General features: G+C 35.8%; 1 protein-coding gene across 3 annotated transcripts in view; it reads left to right on the forward strand.

Moving 5' to 3' along the window:
* pde4bb (phosphodiesterase 4B, cAMP-specific b) overlaps positions 1–22,867 on the forward strand; it is a 66,851-nt gene that overhangs the window by 31,879 nt on the left and 12,105 nt on the right. For all 3 annotated transcript variants that reach the window (XM_039661238.2, XM_039661239.2, XM_089131045.1), the window contains 4 exons: positions 2,844–3,041; positions 4,822–4,858; positions 4,974–5,044; positions 5,320–5,369. In XM_039661238.2, the coding sequence (XP_039517172.1) occupies positions 2,844–3,041; positions 4,822–4,858; positions 4,974–5,044; positions 5,320–5,369 (356 nt within the window). The remainder of the gene's footprint in view (positions 1–2,843; positions 3,042–4,821; positions 4,859–4,973; positions 5,045–5,319; positions 5,370–22,867) is intronic.

Consider the following 22,867-nt stretch of genomic DNA (forward strand, 5'->3'; position numbering starts at 1 on the left):
TTTATATCCTTGCAAAGGTTATTATTACGGCCCGTTCAAATGAATTCTAAGCGAGTCATTTGCTCGGTTCAGTGATTCGGTTCCATAGATTCATTGCAAATCAATGAATCATTTCCCTTTGAGCTAAATTGGCCTTCGGCCCCCTTTAATACATTTTATGTATATTATTATATGTTGCATTTGCTACACTTGTGTAAGAGAGGGTGCACAGCAGTAAATAACTGTGTCATCTGCATAAAAATGAAAGTTTGCATCAGGCACATGCCAATTAAGATTATTTATATAAATAGTAAATAAAATAGGGCCTAATACTGGCTCTTTAACCTGGACAATCAATCACCCAGATCACCCTGGCAACATCCTAGCTACACAGAACACTCTAGCAGCACAGTGGGGAGTGTTTTTTATGGGCAAGCACTTTTCACATTCTCAGAAAAGGTAAAAAATTTGTGAAAACAAAAACTGTTGGGTCCTCATAATCCCTGTAGAGTTTCTGCCCTCTAGATGTCACTTATGATGATTCTGCACTTTCAAAAGTAACTAGACTCTTGCGATAGCTGCCTGTTAGGACACACACATACACGTAAGAGGAGGTGATAGTTTCTAGGCTCTTCTATCAACCCTTCATGGCTTTTTATATCATTCTGTATCTGGTCTCAGACACCCTTCGCAACCTTCTGGCATAACGCCCAATGTCGTTTCTCCCAGTTCCTTTTAACCATGTCGCTCTGTGACCTATTTTTCTGTCAGCTGAGATTCCTTCTCAATGTCCTTTCTTTTATAACTGATTTGCATTGTTTCTGTTCATTATGTCAACCCAAAATGATCTTAATGATAAATCACTAAAAAAAATTCCAAGGTACCAAAGAATTATTTTTAAGGCATTTGTTTCCACCATCACTCAATATATAGGTAAAAACTTTACTTTAAAATTACTGTCATGTACATTTTTTTATTATAATGACATATCTAGTTTTCAACACTGAACTGCATGCTCCGCTCCCAGACAAATAACACACAGCTCGTGACCATCGCCATGCATCAAAAAACGAGGGCATGGAGGAACACGTTTGAATATCTGCTTACCTTCTATTTTTATTTCTTTCTTTACACACACAGCTATCTTCAAGCGGCTACACAAACAAGCGGCTTCCTGATGACAAAGAATCTTATCACGTGTTCGCCAGGGCTCACCTTGCGACGTCATCGCACTGTGTTGGCCATTGAATGGCGAGTTTGTACACGTGCCTCAGACACCAGGTTCCACTAGGATGGGTCATAGCATCAGCAGCTGATGCAGTGTAGAAGTTCCCTCAAAAAGGAACTTAAAACAATCTGCACATAAACATATTATAATCACACTTAGCTGTGCTTTTTATAAGTAGTATGTGTAGTGGATATAGTAATGGTGTTTCTGTCGCTATCAAGCTCCCTCTGTTTGAATGAAAGAGCAGAGCAGATAAGGAGGGAGGGAGTCAGCCAGGCAGAAGTGGACTTATTTGATTCTCAGGAAACAATTCACTGTGGTATATGGTTCTCAGACCTATCTCTCCATGGTCGATTCCCATCAGGAGGGACCTTCTGTCTCAGGCAGGGGGCAAAAACCTTCCGGACTAATGGGTTTGGCCCCTTAGGGGTCCAACTCATGAACACTGATCTTCATAACTTCACTACTTCTGACACATCGTCTCGTTCCCTTCTCAGGGAACAATGGTTACAGTCGTAACATGAGACATGTTCAATATAAATATAAACAGTACATATATATATATATATATATAAATATGCATATGTATACATATAATATTGCTTTGCTTTCTCACTGAGGCAGGCAGCTCAATGACCTTCACTTCTAAGAATCAATTTTCATCTGTTGTGATCTGTCCCTTTCTTCCCTCTCAATGTTTTCATCTCTGTTTAGTGCTGTTTTCTATTTGCTCTTACATTGACTACATTATTTTCTGCTCAATACTTTCTGTATACATCTCTCTTTTAAACTCTGACATTCTTCTTCCTTATTTGCCTTTTCGCTTTTTGTGAAACTCTTTTGATTAAGTAGCCTATTAAATTGTTTGAAAACACATTGTTTGAAAATATTGATTTGAATATTGATATAAAACAGATATGTTTCTAATTTTGCATGTCTACATTTTTGTGAAGGCTAGTCCACTGGTAGTGTACAGGAATATACTTTAATTCTACTTTACTGTTTACCCACCACTGACTGAATTTTCCCGCTCTTCATGTTTTCACTGTTGTAAGGAAGGGGGCGCTATGACACATCTTCTAGTACAGAATCTCCAGATCAAAACACAGGAGTAGAAGAAGCCGAAGCAACGATTCTCCTTTCCCCCACAATGCATTGCATTACATCACCTTGGGGAAAGAATTTACCAAAGCCTACCTTGAGACTGAGAGCGTTGAAAGTGACTAGAGAGACGAGTAGTAGACGAAATACGTATTCAAATAGTGCAGATTATAGATAAATAGATGAATACATAGACTAGATAGATACTGTAGACTACAGTAGATATATATAGACAGGTAGATAGATATAGATAGGCTAGTATAGAGAGAGATAGGCCAGTAGCACCTCATTGCAGTACACAAGATCTAGGGGCCGAAGTTGGATCCAGATCTAAGGGGTGGAGATGGGTAGGATTAGGGGTGTGGTTGGGGATCAGGGGGTGGAGATTTGAAGGATTAGGGATCAGAGGGTGGAGATGGGAAGGATTAGGGGTTAGGCGTCATTTTCCATTTGCAGACTTCAATATTAATTTGTGGGATGTTTTTTTTATTTATGTAATCATGTTGACCGTACGCGTCTCTGTCTATCTGTGTAGTTTGGAGGTGGAGAATGGACCCTCTATCGGCTGCAGTCCATTGGACCTACAAGTGTCACCGGGCTCGGGTATGGTCCTGCATCCCAACATGGCCAGTCACGGGCAACGGCGAGAGTCTTTCCTTTACCGCTCAGACAGTGACTATGACCTCTCGCCCAAATCCACCTCTCGCAACTCCTCCATTGTTGGAGAACAGTTGTGAGTAAAAACTCAGCACTTTACACCTTTACTGACACAATAATACACCACTACTGGTACAATACATCAAAGGAGCTTAATCTGTGAGCCAAATACAATGTACTTTTTGTGTATCCATGCATTCTTTCCATTTAATATTGACCAAAAAACTCCAATGGAAGTCGAAGTTTGGGATTGTAAAAAGTGTCGAGAAATACTATAGCAAAATGTAAAAAATGAATAAACATCCTTCATTTACACAGAAAACAGCAATAATTATTTGTTAGTACAGAGTACATTTTACATTTTCTTGTGATCTCGAAGTTGTTTTATTTTGCTCTTGACATAAAAAAACAATTATAATTGCAATTTGATATTACACATTCAATCTTTTCTTCAACATTACATGATGTGGAGAACAAATCTGAGCAAACAAGCTTAGTTTCATAAATTTATGATGCTTTCTAAACTGTGCTATTAATGTTGCCTTCTAGAGGATGCCACAGGAGTCTTTAATAATTTTCTATCAGTTTCCATCCCTTTGAATGGAAACAAATGCATAGATCTAGTTCATGCATCTGATGCATTTATGCATTTAATTTGATCTTTTTTTATTCATTTTATCATTTATTTGTAGCTTTTAAACTACTTGTACATTTATTTGTTTGATTTTACCATAGTTTGACTTTTATTTACTTAATTATTGATTTTTTTTACTTATTTTAGTTTTTTATTTGATATATGTTTTAAAATAAAAATATAATAAAAAATGCCTTTTTTTCTATCATTTTTTTTCAATATTGATTTATTCTTTCATTGATTTATTCCTCTATCTCTATATATTTTTAATTTTGGCAGATTTGCAGCGATATGTGACTTTTGTCAGGCTGAATTTTGCAGTTACCTTATATGATTTGATCTCACAGTACTTTTTTTATACTATTGTTAATTTTCTCATCTTATTTTTTTTAGCCTCCATGCACGGAGAAATAGTCCTTGACAAATTATTTCACCTCTTCCAACTCCCAGCGTTATTCTCCTTACCGTCCAGATCCAATGCTGCCTTATCTTTAAATTAGGCTATTAGTATTATTTGAAGTTAACATTATAAAATACGTAGACCTACACCACAAAACTAGTTGAGGATAAATTATTTAAAATTGGGGAAGTCCAGCATTATGCACATGCCATTTGCAGTCAAAACTTGAAATAAAAATTCTCAGAAAATACATGTATTGAAACGTATATAGGCTACTTCCTCTAAGGACTCCAGACATTAGACAAATATCAGTCTATGTTTTATTTTTAATATTAGGGAAAAGACACACATTCATGCGTGACAAAAAAAATAGGCAAAATATATTTTTTGTAATTCTGTTAATTACACTGCGCAAATCGGATGAGGAAGGGTCGGCTCTCCAGTCTTCATAGAACTTAAAATATTCATTTTATTTTAGTTTTCGTGTTCGCATTTATGAGTAAAAAACAATGTTACAGACGCGACCGCTCTGAACCGGCACTAAAAGACTGCTTTAAAACTTTCACATAGTCTGTTGCCTTTAAGAAATAAAAGCAGACAATACACTGTAATACAACTGTAATACAAGCCTCACTGAACATGTAACGAGTAAAATATTACTGAAAATTGATTAGTAATGCCTTACACTACTGCGTTACAGCAAAAAGTAATATGTTACTGTAATGTATTACTTTTGTAATGCGTTACTCCCAACACTGTATATCACTAAGAAAGTAATTTATTTAATTAGTTATTTATTGTTTTGTGCTCTTTGGTTTTCAGACATGGGGAAGATCTGATAGTCACTCCTTTTGCTCAGGTACGTTTGGCTTTTGCTTCCTGGAATGGAAGACTATAATGAACAAAATGTGAATGATTTTACACATGTGGAGTGTTTCACGTTCTATCTGTTTTGCTGTTGTTTTATTCAATAGGTGCTTGCAAGTCTTCGCACTGTTAGGAATAATGTCAGCTTCCTGACAAACGTGCCATGTCCCTCCAGCAAGTAAGTGACATTTACATGCCTTTCATGAAATGCAATATGAGAAAATACCACAAGAGGGCAGAACTCAATTAATATGTTTTGTCAGACTGGATGGAGATTAGACACTAACTTACTGTACTGGCCTTATAATGACAATAGTAAATGTCTAATGACATCTATTGATGCTAAGTCTAGTTAGATCAGATGGTGATGGAATTATCCGTTTCTATTGAATGTTCTCATGTATTTTCCTGCTCTTCTTTCTAATGTATTTATTTTTCTGCTTCACTAAATAGAAGATCACCAGTCAGCAGTCAACCGCCAATGACCAAAGGCAACCTGTCAGGTAAGATCTTCTGAATCCATTCACAGACGTTAGACTGAGGACTGAGTCTGTGAACTTCAATGTAAATTACTCCCATCATCTTCACTTGAAGGCTTAACGACTATGATTTGCGTTACGGATAAATATAAAATGGCAAACTACTTATTGGTTAGGTTGAGAGAGCGTTAAAGTATACTGGGGAAAAGGGTAATCTCAGTGGAAGATGTAAAATGTTTCAAATATGATGTGGTCACCTGTCAGGAGCCTCTTCGTATTTCACCACAAGACAGACATTGGGTAAATTAAGTACAAATGATTTTGTTATTAAAATCAGCATAAAGGCCCAGTGAAGTAGCTTGACAATCTCATGTTTCTTTGCTATGTTTGAGCAGGACATATTGAAGGACCCAATCAATCATTCGAAAAATTGTGTATGCTTATGCTCGAGTCCAAGATGAGCCGTCAATATTTATATCAGTTAAGTAAGAGTAATTTCTGTATTTAAAGGCGTCCTTGATTATGATTTCACTTTTTTACCTTTAGTTGTTGCTGTTTTCGCATAAATAACATCTGCAAAGTTACGACGCTCAAAGTTCAAAGCAAAGGGAGATATTTTCTTTTGCAGAAATTGCTTTTTAACAAACGGCTGGTAGGGACTACAACAAGCTTTTTCCCGGGATGGTGACATCACAAACCCTTACATATCCACAAACCCTTCCCATGAACACACAATAAAGGGGGTGAGGCATTTTTGGGCTGCTTTAGAGAAGAGGAAGAGTTGTTGTTGCTGTTTTTTACACCCCGGAAAACGCTTGCATATTAAGCATCATTTTCACAATGCAGTGGGAAAAAAATCCTTTATATTCTGGGTTGAAAAATATCACGGGCATGTTCTTGTTTTTGTGAAACGAAGCAGCAGGTGTAGTTGTGCACATTTTAAACACTCCCTTATCACTGTTAGTACAATGGCCACCGCTACTCTCTCCATCTGCGCGGCCTTAAAATCCCACCGTCTCTGAAGAAAAGAGAAATGTGGGTGAGAGTGTGGGTGGAGGGGGGAGAATGAAAGTTTGAGTAAGATAACATGCTTGCATGACTCTTACACTCACACAAACCACAGAGACGCAATGTGCGTAAAGGCAGCACCGCGACGCATATATAAAGCTGTTTATTGCATGCATGTGTGTGTGTGTGTGTTTGAGCGGGTGTGAATTGTCATGCGTGCGTAAGCATGCAAGAGGAGAATTATGTGTGCACAGCTGTTAATAAAATTCATGAAACTGTTCAGAGGTTTGTGCGAGATAGATCATATTTCACCCCAAAATCAAAAGAAAGAAATACTGAGAATAAAAATATATATGATGTATTATTTAAATTAGTGAAATTGCATTTAATTGCATTAATGGAACCATGTATGTGTGGGCATATTTTTTATTTAGACCTACTAGAGAAACAAAACAACCACACCAAAGATCAAATACACACATATATGGACTTTTTATATACTAGGCAATATTTCTATTGCATATATATGCTTATTTTGTGATTGCATTGTTCCAGCCCAGTTTTTATTTTATTGTGATTAATGGGAATATTTATTCTCAATTGTGATTAAGGGGAATATATATATATATATATATATATATATATATATATATATATATATATATATATATATATATATATATATAAAAGGCCTGTTTTAGGACGACTATATATATTATATATTATAATTATATATATATATATATATATATATATATATATATATATATATATATATATATATATATATATATATATATATATATATATATATGAAGAGTTCAGATGCAAAAGCCTCTAAATGCCATTTGAAATTTTCTTCTAAAATGACCATTTTTATCAAGCTTGTATATTTAAGTTCAGTAATTTCACTTAAATGTGTCATTTAAGTGAAATTACTGAACTTAAATATACAAGCTTGATAAAAATTATAATTTTAGAAGAAAATTTCAAATGGCATTTAGAGGCTTTTGCATCTGAACTCTTCATATATATATATATATATATATATATATATATATAATTATAATATAGAATATATATACAGTAATCGTCCTAAAACAGGCCTTTTATGCAAAATGTAATTCCTTTTTTTTCTTATGTGAGGTGAAATGTGAGATTGTACAATATTTATATAAGATTTGGACAAGTGGTTTTTGGTTTATGCTGCAAAAAAAAGCGTGGTAAATGCCTGCAGGTGTGTTTATTTGTGCGTTGTGTGTGCGTGTCTGTGTCTGTGTGTGCACGCTCCAGGTGTAAAGGCTTGCGCCACTGATCTACTGAGCTGAGAGCTGAGAGTGAAGAGGAGGGGGAGGGGGAGGGGGGGGGGGGGGGCAAAGGATTGTGGGATGTTTTGGTTCCTGTTTCAGAGGCCTCTTAGCCTCATTGACGTCATTCACCACCCACCTACCAATACCTTCACTTCCTGTGCGTTTGAAAGCGTAGACGCCTCATGGTCCTGGCAGGAAGACACACACACATACACACACACTCAAATGCTGAAAATGGTGGAAAACTCTGCTCACGTACGTTGCACAAGCATATTAAGTACGAAATCAGAGTATACTGTATTTAATGTTGCGCAGTCCTCACACAGGCTGCTGTCCCTGATGTGCGTAATAACACAGCATGAGGATGTTGCTGTTGTTTGATCACGGGGGCTTCATTGCCTAATAGTTTAACTGAAGTGTTTCATGACTAAATGTTTGACTTTCACTTTGACAAATTTTTACAACAGGTTAACTAATTTACATGGTGAGGCTACATAAGGGCCAGACTGACACTGGCCCAATCAGATTGACAGCTAGTACACTTAAAGGAGTAGTTCACTTTTTTAAAAAAAAAAACTTTTGCTGATAATTTACTCACCCTCATGTCATCCAAGATGTCCATGTCTTTCTTTCTTCAGTTGAAATGAAATTAAGGTTTTTGATGAAAATATTCCAGCATTTTTCTTCATATGAACCAAACGGTTCAAGGTCCAAAAGACAGTTTCAGTGCAAACTGTTCAAAGTTCTATAAACGATTCCAGACGATGAATAAGGGTCTTATCGGCCATTTTTAAAAAAATAAATAAATAAATAACAAAGTTTAAGTTTTATAAGCTCAAATGCTTGCCTTGTCTCTGTTCTGTTCTGTGATGCGCGTTCGTGACTCTCCTGTTTGAACTCATTCATCAAAATGAACGGATCTTTTTCCGAGACAATTCGTTCATTTTGTTCGTTGAATGAACCAAATGACTCAAAAAAAATTGTTCCTTTTGTTCGAGTTCGAAAAGGAGAGTCACGAACACGCATCACAGAACAGAACAGAGACAAGGCAAGCATTTGAGCTTATAAAACTTAAACTTTGTTATTTAAATTTTAAATGAGTGATCGTTTCACTAGATGAAACGTCTTGTTCATCGTCTTGAATCGTTTGAAGCCCTTTGAACAGTTTGCAGTTTGCACTGAAACTGTCTTTTGGACCTTGAACCGTTTGGTTACCACCAGTAAAGTGCATTATATGGAGAAAAATCCTGGAATGTTTTCATCAAAAACCTTAATTTCTTTTCGACTGAAGAGAGAATGACATGGACATCTTGTATGACATGGGGGTGAATAAATTATCCGCAAAAGTTTTTTTTAAAAGTGAACTACTTCTTTAATCAAATGAGATACAAAAATTGTTGGAAAGGAGACAAAAATTATGCATACATCACAATTAATCACTCTAATACATGTATTTAGCGGATGTCACTCACAAAACTTTGCATGTATGTGGCTGCTGGTCAAGCATGAAAAACTAAAGATTTAGTCAAATTCTGAATTTATTATTGCCTAGAAAGTGTGCAAAGAGTGCTCTGCTCAGGTTAGGGTATTCTAACTTAAACACCTCTGATTGGACATTGCGTTCAAGAAATCAACAGATATGTTTGTGATTGGCTACATTGTTCGACTCTGTAAAAACACGTAAATAGAATCCTTTGCCGCTCTCCAGAGCGCAAATACCAATAAGCAAGGGATTGTTTGCCAAATCGCCAATATGCTGTAATTATGGAGAAAACTGATCCTGGACCTGCTCTAAAAGCAAGAAGCAGAAGTCAGTTTGAGTTAAACAATCCCACTATCAAGTCACCACGGGAAGGCTAAGAAATTCGTTTTCTTTAAAAAAAAAAAAAAAAATTCTGGCCTTGCGACTGATACATACGCCTACATTAAATAAATAATTCATTTAAAGGGATAGTCTGTCCAAAAATGAAAGTTGTTGTATTTCTTAAAGGATTTTTGAAAATTTTGGAATATAGCTCTAAGGGAATGAAAACATCCTGCAAAGATTTATATCTGAATGTGCACCGTATATAAAGTTATTGTCTTTCAAAAGTGAGAGTCGACTCTGAGTCTATGAAATGAATTGTTTTTGAAACGAGTCATTAGCTGTTACATCGTGACGTAGAGAGGTCATTGGCCGCTCCCAACAACTGCGCACGCAGACTTGAAGTGACGTCTAGAACACATTCAAATACTTCAGCTGTGTTCTACATTGCAAAGACAGTTCAGCCACTTGTTTCCATTGTCCAGGGACGAGCATGTGAAGAATCAGTGGTCAGAGTTCATATTTGCAACGCCCGAACCTGAACCCTCAACATTTTAATGACGAATCATTCAAAATTCAAAAACATAAATGGTTGTTCCCGAAGGAGGGCTCAGTATCCAGTGTTTATGGATCAGGTTCGTCCTCCTCCGAATCACAATCTGTAAGTAATATTGATAATGTTTGCTGTTATGTTTTCTGTAGCATGCACAATATAGTTATATTGTGTTGTGTGTGTTGTGTACACTCCGCGCAGCTTCTAAGCGAGGTAAAGTTAGTTTTGTTTTTGATATTCACCAGACATTCTTTGAAAAATGGCAATTACCTCCTAAACGACTTAGTCAAATACTTCGCTCTGTATAATAAGCACTGCCCCTCAAAAGCCGCCACAATGTGAGTATCGCCGGGAAAGCTTGCTCTTGACGGACTGTAAGGGACCGTGTGGAAAGTGCACTTTTTCTGACTTTTTTTTGTTCAAACACTATATACAATTTTCAACACTTGACAAGCTATAATCCTGGATATGGGCGTTCCGTTGCCGACAGTCTCTGCCTACGGTTTACCAATAACAACTGACTGGGTCATTTGACCAATCGCCGCAGATTCGCGTCACTCAAAGGAGGTGCTTGGGAAAATGAATCGTCGAACGAATCATTTGGGAGTCGGTGAGCAAATCAGTTAAAAATAAATGCATATTATAAGACAAATAAAGTGTTCTTTATCCTTGCATGCACATTAAACTGTTTTTGGGAATTCCCAAAACAAAAATAGGAACATTTCAAATGCTATGATAGGGGCTCTTTAAATCCTGAACAGGATGTTGGTAATAAACAGTTTCAGTTCCCATTGACTTGCATTGTATGGACATAAAATACTGTGGAAGTAAATGGGAACCAAAACTGTGTGGGAATCCAAATTCTTCTAAATAACATATTTTTGTGTTCAGCAGAAGAAAGAAATGCATACTGTTTTGAAATGACTTGAGGGGGAATAAATGATGAGATCATTTTATTTTTCTGGTGTTGGACTAACCCTTTAATACATAATAAGTACATACTCAAAGAGAGATAAACAGACCATAATCTATTATTTATTAGCATGGTTGCAATTTATGTCTGTGGGTAAAAATGAACTAGGCATCATAGCAAAGGGACCATGGGAAATGACAAAAATGCACCAAATATTTCTTCTTCTTTTTTTTAAATCTATCAAATCGTTGCTATATTTTATTATATACCTTATTCTGTGTGTTTTTTTAGTTTAGCATATTGTATATTTTCATAAAGGAAAAATAATAAGAACAATAATGATCGTAATTATTATTGTTGTTGTTGTTGTTGTTATAAAGTAAATAATGTTGTATCCAATGATGTAATTTACTCGTGGTTCATTTTAGTCATAATCGCCATCATCATCATCAAAAATAAACTACAAATTTATACGACAAACACACCCAGACCAACCAGACATACTGTCATGTTGCTTCAATAAATAAACATCTTTCATTGTAAAAAAACAGTGTTCAGCAGACTCTATTGAAAACAAAATTGTCACAATAGGCTACAGAAGTTATGTATAACAAAACACTTGAGATGCGTGTCTTTGACTGAATCTGAAGTCACAGCTGCAGAAGAGAGAGAGATTTAATTTCCCAGTTTCTATTTTTTGTTGTCATTGTGTCGTCATTGGACCCTTTTGCCAGTGCCCTGACCGTGAACCACGGCTTCATAAAACACTTCCAGAGAAATTAGGGAGGGAGCAGAAAAACAGAAAATGAAGAAAAGAACTTTCATCAGGAGCTCTTCGGGGAGAGAGGTCTCCTCCTCTGGCCTGTGTTTGTACTTTCTCATGTAAATCTGTCTCTCACACTGCCAAGGGCCCGTCATGCTAGAGAAGCAAGGTCGCGCTGCAGACTATCAGGATGAATGAACGTTTAATAACAGAAAACGCAGCTGTGTGAAATCACTGTCTGGACTGGGGCACTGTGATGGGGGGGGGGGGGGGGGGACTTAGTACTTTTCAAAAACAAATGTAAAGAAAGTAAGTTTGTTAGGTTTCAACTTGTAATACAAGTATTTAAGTACAGTACTATTTTAAATGAAGACAATAAGTATAGTGACTCTTTCTGGTTTGTCAGAGGATAGTGGGACATGTTTATAGTTAATGTGATTCTTTGGTTACTCTATTAGGACACTAAAACACTATAGCGTCCACTAAAAAAATTACCAAAACACCGGTTGGTTAAAAATTATAGCAAAATAGGCATTGCATAATGTCTGTTTGTAATACTCTCTTCATACAGATCAGACTGGATGTGAATCTGTAAACAGTTTTTGTGGTTACCTGTGCTGATGCAACGGTTATAGGGCTTTTAAACCATATTAGCAAGACTGTTGCAGGTTTGCTCATATTCGGATGAGATGTTGCAGGATGTGTAAACAAACAGTGTTCATGTGGAGTATGCGTGTGTTTACATGTTATTGTACCTAAGACAGCGAGCTTATTTTGATATATGAAACCCTGGTGGTAGAAGTTTTTTTTTATTTTTTATAATAATAATATGTTTCTAATATTCTTATTATACTTATTACCTAACTCTGAAAATATAACCACATTAACTATTTCAACTAAATCCAAATTTCTATCTATTTATCTAACTAACTCACTTACTTACACTTACTTACACTTACTTATTTACTTACACTTGTTTCTTACAATTTTTTATTATTTACTTACATTTGCTTTTACTTACTTAGCTACTTACAAAAGTTCATCTGCAGCTGACCAAAAACTTCTTCCACCAGGTTGCATATATTATATTATATTATATTATATTATATTATATTATATTATATTATATTATATTATATTATATTATATTATATTATATATTATATTATATTATATTATATTATATTATATTATATTATATTATTTTTAGGGCTGTCAAACGATTAATCACGATTAATCGCATCCAAAATTAAAGTTTGTGCTTACATAATATATGTGGGTGCACTGTGTATAATTATTTTGTGTATATATGAATACATACACATGAATGTATATTTAAGAAAAAATATTAATTATGTATAAAATATTTATATTTATATATAATATAAATTATATATAAATCTATATACAGTATATACATTAAAATATTTCTTAAATATATACAAGCATGTTTGTGTATTTATATATATATCAAATAATTGTACACAGTGCACTCACATATATTATGGATGCGATTAATCGTGATTAATCGTTTGACAGCCCTAATTATATTATATTATATTATATTATATTATATTATATTATATTATATTATATTATATTATATTATATTATATTATATTATATACAAAACTTGCAAATATGCCATTGGCAAATATGCAATTACTGATATATATTCAATCAATTTTAATACCCTTGTTAAGTATTTTAATATTTACAGCTCAGGGATCAATTTATGACACTGCTAATGTTTCCTGCTCAAATTGGAAACCCATTTATTGTTGTTCTTGTTTCGTTATTTAGGTCATTCTCAGATTTCTGTTCCCTAATCTGGTCTGGATGTTTTCTCGCAGTGCAGATCCAGTCCAGAGTTTCGATCCACCCAGGCTGCAGAGCGCTGGTGCGGGTCTTAAAGCGTGCACCCTGGTTAGTATTTGAATTATGCCATTGACGTCAGCAGAGCTGTAAAGCTGACCGGCGTCCCTTCCCTAAAGTAATTTCTGGCCAAAAGCTCTCTATGGTGCATTGTGGAGGCTGTCAAACAGGCACAAGATGAGTTGCAGACGTGAAAGGGAGCAAGAATGAAAGAAAGCAAAGGAGAGGAAGTGTGTGAAAAGAGCTGTTTGCCGGAGATGCAGCATTAGATGTAGGTTGAGATAAAAACCACTGTTGTAGACAGTGAAAGTAAGACCCCCGAGTACGTTTTTCGTAGGAGCAATAAATGTCAAATAACCTACACAAGACCCCCTCGGCCCATAATGCAGATTGTGTGGCAAAACTGCAAAAGGCCCACATGAGAAATACATTGTGATCATTTGTTTGTTGTCTTTTTTTTTCCAAGTCCCATTTTTCTCCCAACAAAAATGATTTGTTGTATCAATGATGCTATTTTAGATAATTGAGTATTTTTTTTGTTAGCAAGTCTTTTGTTCGGACGGCAGATAAGCATGCCCGTCATTTTTGGCAGCCGGCCTGAGTGCATTTGACCCCGATGACACAGTGTTGATTCATGGAGCTGTTTGGCATTCTAGTCCTCCTGCCCACGTGCGAAGCCCAGACAAACAAAAACAAGAGTGGGATGGTGAGAGCCAATGAGCCGTGCCAGAGGACAAACATGTGCTCGCCTCTAGAACGTGATCCAGTGAGCTAAACTCCACCAATCCATCAGCTCCAACAAATAACTCAACCTCTGCGCTTCGTTCATTTCTGTGTGGCTTAAACATGTGGGCAGGGGTCCCAGACTGTCATTATTTTTGGATATGTCATTTGGATCAAAAAAACACTGACATAAACATGATAGCTGTAAAGATTCGCAAAATGGGTCAACAACGTGACAATCTTTTTTTCTAGCTGCCAATTTACTCAAAAATACAAAATGTGATTCACACATACTAAATAACTTTTATATTAAAGGGATACTTCAGGATTTAGCATTAAGCTTTGTATTAGTAGAAAACCTGTAGTATTTTGAATTTCCACCCTCATATCCCCCTGAGACGACAGATTTATATATTTTTTGTCTGGAAAAAATCAGCTGACAAAAAAATTGTCATTTTTGCATCAGAGGATTTTTTGGCCAGAGGCTAAAGACTAGTCAGTAGTAGGGGCCAGGGGCAGAGTGGGACCAAAAAATCTACCGGGAAATTTCGTAGACCACCGGCCCTCGTCGCCGGCACGATTAGCCAATAGCATTTACAGTTTTACTGATTTAAAGGGAACTTTGTTGTACTAGTATGCAAGTTCATAAATGGTCGTTCTTTCCCATAGTACTTTCTAAAAGTAGTTGAGTGGACTCTGTGCCTCTAGGGGGGTTCGGGGGCATCCCCCGCAAGAAAATTTTGGACATTTTAAGGTTATAATGCATCAATCTCATGCTCTCTGAGAGATCGAAATTAAGACCCATGAACTGCTTGTTGAACAAAGAAAAAACATTAATTTGTACCAGGACAATAAAGAGGGCTCAAATATTTTTTTTAGTTATGAGAGTCTCAGTTTGCATTACATTATCAATGGTGTTTTAGGATGCCAAACAATTATTATAATAATGTAATAATGATTTATAATTATTCCTATGACGTACTGTAAAATCCATTTATAGCCTAGAAATGTGTAAATGAAAATGAGTATTTCAAAAGTATATTTTAACCTACATTACACTATAATATAGGAAAATTAAAATACTTTTGTACTAATTTCTTCACTTGCAAGAAATAAACCCTTGAGCTTTTATTTAGGAGAAAACACCAGATGATCGCCAGAGCAAAGTAATCACGCAGAACAAACTGGATGCTATTCTAATGTCAGTTATTATAATGGTGCAACGCCATATGGTTTCAATTTTAGTTCGTTGGCAAAATATAACATAAAATATAAAATTAGGTTTTACATTTTACATCTTTACATATCTGTGTTGGGAAAAGGGAGAAGAGAGAGTTCGGCAAGGCGGATTCGAACTCGCGTTCAGCGCATCAAAAAGCTGCATTCAAACACTTCACGCCCTACGACCTACGCCACTGAGGCTGTTCTATGACGGGTGTCGTTTTGCTGTAAAGACAGGCATTTAGTGCAAATATACGCTCCGTTATAAAAAATGTTAACAAAAAATTGTTTTCTTCCCTTAGCTTGGGCCATGGCGAACTTCCAATAAATACATTTTATCAGACCGGGCCGGCCCTCGCGGCCTCGTAACACTACCGGCCCACCGGGAAAACTCCCGACTCTCCCGATTGCCACTCCGCTACTGGTAGGGGCTGTCCCGAGTGTTCTCAACCCGCACATAAAGGGTGGGATCTCACTCACAGAATATACACATAATGTCAGCCATCTTTTTTTGGAAGCTAAGCTAGCAGGCTCTTGTTCTGTGGAGAAAGCTGAGTAGTAGGGGTTACCATCCTCTTTTTCCTGAACATGTCCGGGGGGTCCGGGACTTTTGTTTCAATCTAACTGAATTCATTCTGATTGGTGAATCTGACTGTAGTGTTTATATGAATGCTAAAAAAGTGATCGGTTGATGTGCGTTTTAACATTCCTAATAAAATTCACGATCCTCTGTGAGAGATACGAGACCATTGTCCCGCGGCCCTCACCCGTCCTGCTCGCCAAGGTAAACTTGATGAATGACGACTGTAGAACGCAAAAGCCGAATCCTAGACATTTTGGGCGATCTCGAAACATATTTTCGTGCAAACTCATCACAGAGACTCACTAGACTAGCCTATTACTTGTTGTTTAACTAGTGCGCTCTGTTACCGGTAGGCGTGGCCTCCTAGGGAAGAGAAGCAAGTGCATTCTGGGAGTTGTTGTCTTTCATCCACATAAGCCAAAAATACATTTTCTGGCTTTTCTCAGTCTAGAAAGCTCCAAATTCAAAAATAATTTCACATTTCTTTTACATAAATTACCCATTTTAAATACACATTCATCTTTCCAGAGGTGAAGTATCCCTTTAACAAATTTATGGATTTTTATTTCTCTATACAGTCATAATAGGTTATGCAGTTGTACTGATTGATATCTCAATGAAGAAAAACTCATTCAAAATGTATTCTTGAAAAGAAAAATAAATCTTGTTCAAAATAATAATAAACAGTATAATGGTACATCAATAATACTACAGTAAGTCTCTTTAAATACCAGATAGTTTGACATTTTTTTGACAAGAAGTTAGTTCAGGTTGTAAAGTGTCATGTAGTGCAAAAACGATATATTATATATTTAATACTAGTATTTTTCATGACATTCATAATATTTCTGAATCAAAATTAAGTAAAAAGGTAAAATACTTGTTTTTACTAAATTAGCAAAAGTGAAAAAAAAGTTACACTGTGTAACTCTTAGTTTACTCTTAGCTAAAACACTTAGTTCTTTCAAAATATATGTGCTCAATAATTCGTTCAAGTAATAAAGTATTCTCGTGAGTGTATAATGTGCCATTGAAAATACATACGGGTAAGGGGTTCTAATGTCGCTCGCCATGTTGCCCCTCCATCTTGAAAGTACATTAGCCAAAGAGGGACATACCCGTTAATTCAAGCTTCGCCTTTCGCGTTTACGTTTGAGTGAACACTCATGGAGGAGGTCGAACCGGAAGCCATGTTAATCTTGGACTACATTGGCCACCGTAGGAGTTAAAACGAAATCGGAATTGAGAAGAACAGAAACTAATATTCACTGGATGGTCATATACCTTTTCACCGCTAGATGGGGGTAAAAATCACACAGTGTAGCTTTAAATGCTCTGAATTTTCATTTAAAGATACATGCACAAAAACAGCATGTTTTTCCATCCACTCAAAAATGGGCATTTACAACATGGTATAATAAATTATATATTGGGTATTTGAAACTTCACAGACACATGTGGGGACAGCTGAGACTCATATTACAACTTGTAAAGAGGGACATAATAGGTCCCTTTTAAACCCATAGTTAAGAAAAAGACACATGGTCTACAGCCACAGTCTGTTTCAGTTGGATCCGTTTGAGAAAGCATTTTACCGGCATCAGCCTGTCCACTCCATTTTGAAATGACATTGAATTGGCCATGACTATCAAAAGCATCTGAATCATACATCTGTCGTGAGTTTTCTGCTTTATGACTCACATCCAGCAGACCGGTCGGAAACGAGAAGCTGCCGACTCTTTGCCTCTTTATGGTCGAAATCAGGAAAACCTGGCCCATATATCAGCGTTGCGGCTGGGGACACGAGGACACAGAGAGGGGCAGTGTGCGGCTGGAGGGGGAGGAGGGGCGGCTGGAACGGCCAAACGCTCTGACAGAGGTGGTTTTGTGGGACAGAGAGGATGCTGGGTAAATTCACACTACGGTTTTTTGTAAAGAGAATCAAACGGTAGGCCGATCAAACAAAGTCAGACGCACTGTAGACCTTAGCAAGGAAGGTTTGACTTCTTAAAGGTCAATGGTAAAGAGCCTCAACGTTCACTCAGTGGTGATGTACGTCATGGGGTTGGGCAAAAGGGAAATTGTGAAACACCTCTTGACATTTACTTAGAGTCTAATAATCAACTTGTCTACTAGTGTAATTGTATCAGATCTGCAGTTTCAGTGCTGAAAATGTGCAATGTCAGTATGAATCTGGTTAATCAGTGTTGACGTGCGACGGCTGTAGGATTTATGTGTTTGAAGTTTGATTTTTGTTGCTACTATTGATTTTTTTTTTTTTAGATATAATGCAGATAATGCAGAAATTGATTTGTATAAATATTGTTTAATGAAAGACAGTTATACAAGCCACAGGACCAAAATCTTCATTTTGAACAGTTCTTTCAACAAATTGCCCTGCACAGTTTGTCATGATGATTTTTGACTGTTATGAAAGGTGAGATTCATCCTGTTTTGATAGGAAACAATGTTCTGGTGTTGTCAAGATTATATCTGCTACTGTATTTGTTGTTGTGGATCTATTGAACTTTAGTCTCTTCTAACCAGTCACGCTATAGCTACAGAAAACACAATGTGCATCAAGACGAAAAATCAAAATCAGATTGAAAGTTGATTCATGGTAGATTATAGTAATTTACCATACACAATAAATTAGAGATTATAGAAAGAGAATTCATATGTTCATATGGCTATATTATTAATTTGCTCAAAATACAACCAGAAACGATAATGCTGTGAAATAGTATTACAATTTAAAATAATGTTAGAAAAAAAAATGTAAAGAAAAAAAATGATATTACTTGCACTCTAAAACATGCTGGGTTATTTCAACCCAAATTTGGATCAAATATTGACAAACTGGGTTAATTGGGTTAACATTTTAAATTACATTTTTAACCCAAAATTTGTGTTTGTCCATATTTTAACAACCCAGCATTTTTTAGAGTGTAAATTTTAAAACAATTATTATTATTAATGTTGAAAAGTGTTCCTTAATATTTTTGTGGAAACCATGATACAATGTATTTTCTTTAGGTTTATTTGATAAATAGAAAGAACAAAAGAGCAGCATTTATTTGAAATATAAATATTTTGTAGCATTATAAATGTAATTTTTGTTCAATTTAATGTATCCTTAAAAAAAAAAAAAATATGGACAATAGAATATTTATGTTTTACAAATATCTAAAATCCCCTGATTTTACCTAAATGGTAATAACCATAATTTTAGACATCAAGAGTTGCAGTGGCACATGCTTGGCTTCATTTAGGCCGCTGGTGAAAGTTGTCCAGTCGTTGTTCTCTCTCAAGCTCCCGTGGCGATGACATATTGATGCCGTTATTCGTGTGTATCCATGCCAGGCTTCAGATCTACAAACACGGCTTAAATGGACTCCATATGTGAAACATCTTGAGCGCAGGAGGCTTCTCTAAAATGACCTTATTCATCAGGAGTAATGCACTGTATATCCCTCACAGACGTCAGCAGGGTTAATGCAAACCCTTCGCTCGGTTTCACAGCGGTCGCGCACATGGGATCAGGAGCTCATACATTGTTGGATGTGGTCACTTTATTTGTAGGTGCTCGCTGGAACTCAGTGATTAACTCATCAATTAAACTCAAGGGATAAACCTTATTAAAGCGTTTGCGTTCATGCTAATCGACGCATGTGGTGTTTGTGCCAATCAATGACCAATCATAGGAGCATGATGATGAATACCATAGTAATTAATTGGCTGTCTTAGTCAATCCACAGCTGAGTGTTTTGTTTAAATCGCGCCTTTTTTCTTGCTAAATGTTTGGATTTAAATGACAATGGTTTGGCTTGAGATATTGAAAAAGTAAAATGCTATGTGGGGATAATATGAGGCCTGAACAATGCTCAAGTACAGGAACTTCTAGTAATCTTGATTCACATGCAACTGCATTCCTGGCTGTGTCAGAGTGCAATTCATACTGTAATGCAATGCAAGAACATTTGCATTGTCAGCATTGCCACAGTTTGTTTTAAACAGTGGAAGTACTTTACATTTCTGGTTATGTATAGCCACACAAGATAATAAACATTAGACATGTTGTCATAAAACCATTGTGATGAAATTCAAAATTCAAAAAACCCCAGAAAATACAATTTAATACAATTTTATATTTGAATTAGGGCTGTCAAACGATTAATCGCAATTAATCGCATCCAAAATAAAAGTTTGTGTTTACATAATATATGTGGGTGCACTGTATATAATCATTATATATATATATATATATATATATATATATATATATATATATATATATAAATACACACACATGCATGTATATTTATTATTAATATATTTTCTATAAAAAAATTATAAATATAAATTATAAAATTATAAATTATATATAAATCTATATACAATATACTGTATACATGACAATATTTCTTAAATATGTACAAGCATGTATGTGTATTTATATAAAATAATTATACACAGTGCACCCACATATATTATGTAAACACAAACTTTTATTTTGGATGCGATTAATCGCGATTAATTGTTTGACAGCCCTAATTTAAATATGTAATTTATTCCTGTGATGCAAAGCTGAATTTTCAGCATCATTACATCCATGATCCTTCACTCTTAGAAGAAATGTTTCTATTTAGAACCAGAAATGGTTCCATCCCCTGCTTCATATATGGAACTCCATAATGGTTCTATATAGAACCATTTTATTTTATTTTTTTGGTAAAAGCTTCTATTGGCCAAGTATGGAACCCCAGGGTTCTATATAGAACCCAGAGGAACCCTTTTTTTAAGAGTGTATAGAACCTTTTAGGGGTTCCAAATACGTATAGCGCTGATAGAACCTTTTAAGGTTCTATAGAACCTTTTCTTCTAAGAGTGTTCAGTAATCATTCTGATATGATGATTTGCTGCTCAGACCTTATTTTACTCATAAATTGAAAAACGATTGGAAAATCTTGAGGGAACCAGTGGCGAATCAGTCTTCCAGATGTTGATGTTATCCCTGCACGCTTACGCATCTCCTGAATTAGTACTAAATCTCCGGAAACAAAAAACACCGGCAAAGAAGCAGCAGTTCCGTATATTATGTTCAACGGGTTCATGTTTGCTTTGTATTGATCATGCATTTGCATTTGTCTGACCTGAGACTTCTGGTGGTTTGTGTGCAATAGAGATCTGTGAGCAAAGTTTGAACTGGAAGCCAGATGAACTTGTCAGTGCAACATTTCTGAGGTCATCCTGCAACAAGGAGGGGGAATAGATGGTTAATTTCGACAAAATTAGCAGGCTGAGGGGAGACTCCAGCCTGAGTGTTGCACAGAAATCCGCTCCACGATTTAGCGGCGTCTCAACCTCCGGGGAAGTGGTTTACTTTGCTTGGCTCCTTTTGAGCTTTGACTGGATGCTGGCCAGCGAGGGGAGTAAAGTTTGCCTCTCGGGTTGCTCCTGCAAACACAGCCCCGGCTTTGATTTCATACCTCCGTCTAGTTAGCCCTATCGGGGAATCAAATGGAGGTGGTGGGGGATCCATGAGTCCTGATCTCTCGCTAAATCCCAATACCACCTTGGAAAAGGCTTGTGTCTATAAAAGATCAGAGGCTCGCTGTAAGTCTTTCATTGCAGACCTTTCTGCAGAATTAGTAGTGGGTGTGATTCTTTCTTCTCAGATTTAGGCCTTTTTACTGTTGTCCTGTCAACTTTTTGTCCAGCAGTCTTGTACATACAAAAGTATTTATTTTTAACTTGTTAAATTAGATGTTACATTTGACCCAAAAAAATACTTTATACTTATTTTAACCCCCAGTGTGATTTTGTTGAAAATAAAAGTGATCATAATTTACAGTACTCACCCTCAAGCCATCCTAGGTGTATTGTACTGTATATGACTTCTTTCTTTCAGCCAAAGACAATTATAAAAACAATTTTGAAGTCAAAGCCCAAAAAAGCACTCCCATCCATCATAAAAGTAATCCAGAAGGTTAATAAAGGCCACTCAATTGCCAGAACTAGACCCGCGTTTGCCCGTTACCAGAAACCAGCCAAATATGGATATTTTTCTTACACAAACGTATCGCTTCAGAAGGCCTTTATTAACCCCCTGGAGTCATATGGATTACTTTTATGATGGATGGATGCACTTTTTTGGGCTTCAAAATCTCAGTTATATTCACTCCCATTATAAAGCTTGGAAGATCCATGATATTTTTGGGTGAACTAACCCTTTAAGAAAACGAAACCTTGACATTACCTCTAATGGGAGTTTAATCTTCATTATAATTCAGTACATTCTCACTCAGTATTATAATGCAAAACTCCAACTCTAATTATTACATATAATACATTTATATGAATTTACAACGATAAGTAAAAATATTTGCATTGAAATGTTTAAGTTAGAAAAGGCTGCATTACACACTAAAAATAAAAAAAATGAGTAATCACTTTATTTAAAGGAAATGTTATTTAACTTAATGGAAACTATCCATACACTTACACTGCAATAATGAGAATCAGCAATGAAAATAATGACAAAAATAAAAAGTCAAAAGTAAACTATTCAGACTCATTATGATAATGAACACTTGGAAGGAAAATGTGCTTAATCTACATTAATATAAATAAAAAATGCATTATGGTTTTAAAAATGATTTACTCTAAATGTTATTTTGGTTTGAAATATGACCCTTTTATTTAAATCGGATTTATCCATCAAGATAATTTACCAACAAGATAATTGAGCGTTAATCATTTTCACTAC

This window comes from Pimephales promelas, chromosome 5 (genome assembly GCF_988280905.1).
Source record: "Pimephales promelas chromosome 5, fPimPro1.hap1.1, whole genome shotgun sequence".
NCBI lineage: Eukaryota > Metazoa > Chordata > Actinopteri > Cypriniformes > Leuciscidae > Pimephales > Pimephales promelas.